General features: G+C 51.3%; 1 protein-coding gene across 2 annotated transcripts in view; it reads right to left on the bottom strand.

The window, feature by feature from the left end:
- The window catches only part of MIIP (migration and invasion inhibitory protein), a 20,032-nt gene that overhangs the window by 4,800 nt on the left and 9,711 nt on the right, over positions 1-5,521 (bottom strand). Inside the window, exons 2-4 of one of the 2 annotated variants that reach the window (XM_003793286.3) lie at positions 4,663-4,859; positions 4,045-4,398; positions 3,334-3,427 (exon numbers count right to left, since the gene is read on the bottom strand). In XM_003793286.3, coding sequence (XP_003793334.1) covers positions 3,334-3,427; positions 4,045-4,398; positions 4,663-4,770 — 556 coding nt within the window. In that variant the 5' untranslated portion in view covers positions 4,771-4,859. Of the gene's footprint in view, positions 1-3,333; positions 3,428-4,044; positions 4,399-4,662; positions 4,860-5,521 lie in introns of those variants that run through there. The other variant, XM_023515173.1, reaches the window with a different exon arrangement.

Here is a 5,521-nt window from a genome sequence, read left to right as displayed (position 1 = left end):
CCCGGCCATTTTTTGGTTGCAGCTGTCGTTGTTTGGCGGGTCCGGGCTGGGGATTCGAACCCGCCACCTTAGGTGTACGTGGCTGGCGCCTTAGCTGGCTGAGCTATAGGCGCCGAGCCACACCCGGCTATTTTTTAGAGATGACGTCTCACTCTGGCTCAGGCTGTTCTCGAACCTATGAGCTCAGGGAAACCTGCCCACCTCGGCCTCCCAGAGTGCTAGGATTATAGATAGGGGTGAGCCACCTGTTGAATGCACTTTTTACTTACAGTATTTTCAACTTATGATAGTTTTATTAGGACATAGCCCCAGCCTAAGTCAAGCAGCATCTACAGTCCAATTCTAGAAATATGTAGAAGGCAGGGTCAACAGGATGTGCTAATGGAATGGATGAACAGATGAGCAATATGTGAAAAGGCGAGGAGAAAATGATCAAGGCTGATCCCAAGATTAACGCCTTGGTTCCTGGAGTTGTCATTCACTAGGGAGGAGCACAGCAAGCGGGGTGGAAATCAGGACCTCAGTTTTGGATCTGAGGTTAACATAAGACAGGGCTGATACAGAGAAGACAGCTGGATGTACCAGTCTGAATTCAGAGAGGTGTGGGCTAGAGACATCAGTGGGAAGGGGAGAGCATAAAAATCCACGGCATGGGGGGATCATAGAGGGAAGAGTGAAGACAGAGAGGGGAGATTCAGAACTCAGCCTAGGCCTGGGGGTCGAAGGTCAGAACAAGGAGGAACCCGGAAAGCAGCCCAGAAGGGAGGAGCCTATGTGGCATGAAGCCAAGGGGAGAAAGCGCTTCAGGGAGGAGGGGGTGACTGCTGTGTCCCTCCCTGTTCAGGGCCAAGGAAGGTGCAGCGTGAAGGCTAAGCTGGGGAGTTAGTACTAGAGGCTGAGAAGACCCAGACCGTGGCAGTGTCAGGGTAATGCTGATTTAAATGCTGATTTAAATGAAACGAAAGCAGTGAGTCTGGACAGCTCTTTCCGAAGAAGAATTCTTTTACCAAGAAGAACAAAGAGATGGCTCACGCCTGTAATTCCAACCCTTTGGGAGGCTGAACCAGGAGGATCTTTCAAGGCCAGGAATTTGAGATCAGCCTGGGCAACACAGGGAGAACCCCTGGAGAGCCGGGCCTGGTGGTGTGAACCTATAATCCAGTGGTTCTCACCCTTCCTAATGCCGTGGCCCTTTAATATAGTTCCTGTGGGTCCTGACACACAGGTTGAGAACCGCTGCTATAATCCCAGCTACTTGGGAGGCTGAGTCAGGAGGATCACCTGTGAGCTACGAACACAACACTGCACTCCAGCCTGGGAAATGGAGAGAGACTCTGCCTCATATATTCCTACATCCATACATTCATACGCACAAACACAAAGCAGAGAAAATGGGCAGTAACTAGAAGCAGAGGGACAGAGGTAGAAACGCCCCAATGAGAAGCAGCAGACTGCAGCATTTCCCCTGTGGGGCTGTGGGCTTCTCACCTGTGACTGGGGACGATGGGACACCTACCTAGGACCATTACTGAGCAGAGTAAAGGAGACCATGGGAGCAAACCATTGTAAAGATATGACACGAGGTCACACTATAGGGCCAGTGTAGACAGATCACACCTCTGAGGTCTGGATAAGGATTCTGGATTCTACAGTAACTGCTGGGGAAAGCCCCTGGGGAGGTTTGAGCAGGGGAGAGACATGATCTGAATCCCATGTTTAAAACTTCATTCAGGTTGCTGCGTCAGAAATGAACAGGGTACACCCACAGTCACGGCAGAATGATTCACAACAGCCAAGAGATGGAAAACACCTGTGTCCATCAGTGGCTAAGTGGATAAACAAGCTGTGGTCTAGCCATGCAATGGAGTATTGTTCAGACTTAAAAAGGAAGGGAAGGCTCGGTGCCCATAGCTCAGTCCCCAGGGCGCCAGCCACATAAACTGAGGCTGGCAGGTTCGAGCCTGGCCCGGGCCTGCTAAACAACAACAGCTGCAACAATACCAAAAAACAAAATAGCCTGGCATTGTGGTAGGCACCTGTAGTCCCAGCTACTTGGGAGGCTAAGGCAAGAGAATCACTTAAGCCCAAAGAGTTTGAGGTTACTATGAGCTGTGATACCATGGCACTCTACCTAGGGCAACATAGTGAGACTCTGTCTCAAAGAAAAAAAAAGAAGGAAATTCTAATACATGCTACAAAATGAATAAAGCTCGAGGACATTATGCAAAGTAAATAAGTCAGTCACAAAGAGATAAATATTCTATGACTCCATGTATGTGAGGTGGCAGATTCATACAGACAGAAAATGGAACAGTAGTTGTCACAGCTGGGCAGAGAGGAGATAGGAGTAACTGTGTGAAGGAGACAGTTGCAGTTTGGGAAGATGAAAAAGTTCTGGAGATAGGCTCTGTGCCTATAGCTAAGCGGCTAGGGCAGGTGTCCTCAAACTACGGCCACGGGCCACATGTGGCCCGCTGAGGACATTTATCCAGCGCGCCAGGTGTTTTTGCCGCTGCTGCCTGTCCTGCTTAGCAGCTGACTCATCCTGGGACCTGCAGTCTGGCCCTCCAACGGTCTGAGGGACAGTGAACTGGCCCCCTGTTTAAAAAGTTTGAGGACCCCAGGGCAAGAGCGCCAGCCACATAACACTGGAGCTCGCGGGTTCGAACCCAGGCCCAGCCTGCCCAACGACAATGACAACTACAACCAAAAAATAGCCGGGCATTGCGGTGGGCACCTGTAGTCCCAGCTACTTGGGAGGTTGAGGCAAGAGAATCGCTTAAGCCCAAGAGTTTGAGGTTACTGTGGGCTGTGATGCCACAGCACTCTACCAAGGGTGACACAGTAAAACTGTCTCAAAAACAAAAAAAAGAAAAAAAAAGCTCTGGAGATGACAGTGGTAACAGTTGTACACCAGTGGGACTATACTTAATGCCACTACCCTGTGTACTTAAAAATGGCTAAAATGATAAAGTTTGTCATGTATATTCTAATATACACATGAAAAGGACAGTAACAGGGCTTAAGAGGCCAGAGCAGCTGGGAAGGGTTGGCAGTACAATGACAGGAGCCGTCATGAGCATGGAGCTGGCCAGGACAGGAAAGCAGGTGACAAATGCTTAAAAATGTGGCAGCCCTGACTCATTCATTCAGTCAACAGATACACTGTTTCTGTGCCTGGCTCTGTGTCCAAGGCTGAGAAAATAGACATGGCGGGGAAGGTGCTCACTGAGGAGGGTGGCACGGTCGGAGAAATACCAACAGCATAGGTGGAGACTCAGGCAGGTGTGTGGACAAGCCCAGGCCAGGTGTAAGCATGGTGGCAGGCCTCACCTGCAATCCAGTCATATCCCAGGTGAGGCGGGAGGTGCATGCTCCTGTCAGGTAGTACAGACTCCTTGGACTCTTCACAGAAGGTCACTTTGGGCTGAAGGGGAAAGGAAAGGCAGGTGCTAAGCCACAGGCCTGGCCCAGAGGAGGTCCCACCTCAAGGGACAGAAAGAGACTGTGTCTGTGATTATAACTGACTTGGGCCCAAGCGATCAAGAGCTAAAGGGTCCCTGGCCCCTGAGCCTCATTCTTCTCATCTGAATAATGGGACCCATCACCTTCTCCCCAAAATGCTATCTTAGAAACTAAAGGCCAGGGGTGGTGCCTATGGCTCAGTGAGTAGGGCAGCGGCCCCATATAGCAAGGGTGGCGGGTTTGAACCCAGTTCTAGCCAAACGGCAACAACAACAACAAAAATAGCCAGGCGTGGTGGGCGCCTGTAGTCCCAGCTACTCAGGAGGCTGAGGCAAGAGAATCGTCTAAGCCCAAGAGCTGGAGGTTGCTGTGCGCTGTGATGCCATGGCACTTTACGAAGGATGACAAAGTGAGGCTCTGTCTCTAAAGAAAGAAAGAAACTAAAGGCCACCAATTCTCATGCACTAAGACTGAGCCAGATCCTCAACCCTGCGAGGACACTGCACATGAACACATTTGTCAGGGAAATGGAGGCTCCAGGAAGCTCCCATCTGTGGATGCCCCGCTCTCCCGTATTACCTTGGACTGCTTGCTTCCTTGAGCCAAGACAGACTTCAGGGATTGTTCCTCCTGGGGCCCCAGATCACCTGGCCCTGCAGAAGGCTCTGGGTCCTTCAAGTCTGAGGTGGCCGCCTTCAGATGAGGGGATGAGTGGGATCTTGGCTGGCCCAGAGACTCCTGGTGCTGGCACTTGGCAGGCTGGAGAGCAGCCACCTTGCAGCTGGCCACATCAAAGGGGTCACTTTGGTGGGCATCTGGTGGGCCCTTAGGGTGGCACTTGCCCCGTGGGCAGGAGGCTCTGGAGGAAGCTGAGGGAGTCTTTTGGGACCGTGACATCTCTGTGTTGTCATTGTTGCTGGAGTCCAGGCTGGACTGCAGAGGAGGGGCCAGATTACTGAGGGACCAGCCCACCGGCATCCACCCACCTGGCCTGTACCAGGCACCAAGGCCTAGGTCCTCATCCTGCTCTGCCCTTAGCAGTGTCCTAGGATAGTCCCTTTTCTCACCAGGCCCTCAGTGTTCCCACCATCAGTAAAATTGGCATGCTAGCCAAGATGTCCCTGGTGGCCTGGATGCTGCCCTGAGGATTGGGCAACCCCTTCCTCATCTCTGAGGGCTCCCAAGGTGGGCACCCACCTCTGAGGCTGCCTTGGCCACCGACCGCCGCACGGCATCCTGCCCGACCCACAGCTGCCTCAGGAGCTCCAGATTGAGCATCCGCAGCTCCAGCGGGTCTTCCACCATCCTGTAGGGCCCAGCTTCTCACAGCAGGCGTCACTGGCCCCAGGCTGCTAGATGTCCTCAGGGCTGGGTTCCAGGCCCAGCGCTTTTATCTGAAGTCAAGACAGTATAAGACAGGACTGAGAGGGTACCCTGGGGTGCCAGAGGCCTAGGTTCAAACCTGCATTCAGATACTCTGTTTTGTTTGGTTTTTTGAGACAGGTTCTTGCTCTGTCACCCAGGTGGAGTGCAATGGTGTTAGCTCACAATAGCTCACAGCAACCTCAAACTAGCTCACAATAGCTCACAGCAACCTCAAACTCCTGGGTTCGAGTGATCCTACTGTCTCAACGTCCCAAGTAGCTGGGACTACAGCTTCTAGCACCAGCTACCAACACCATCAAACCAGGTTAATTTTACTTTTTTTGTAGAGATCTGGTCTTTCTCTTGCTCAGTCTGGTCTTAAACTCCTGGCCTCAAGTGACTCTCTCACCTCAGCTTCCCAAAGCGGTAAGATTACAGGGGTGAGCCACAGCGGACCTATATCTGATATTCTCCTGAGGCAAATTATCTAGACTCTCTATACCTCAGTTTCCTCATCTGTCAAACAAATGATAACAGCATCTACCTCATATGATTGTCATTAGGATTAAACAAGGTAATGCAAGTTAAACTCTTAGTACAGTGGCTGACACACAGTAAGCATTCAATAAACATCTGATACTCTAAAGTGGCCAGCACGTGTTTCCTTTTTTTTTTTTTTTTTTTTTTTTTT

Source organism: Otolemur garnettii, unplaced genomic scaffold (genome assembly GCF_000181295.1).
Source record: "Otolemur garnettii isolate 467f Iridium unplaced genomic scaffold, OtoGar3 scaffold00067, whole genome shotgun sequence".
NCBI lineage: Eukaryota > Metazoa > Chordata > Mammalia > Primates > Galagidae > Otolemur > Otolemur garnettii.
This window is presented reverse-complemented; position numbering and strand designations above follow the sequence as displayed.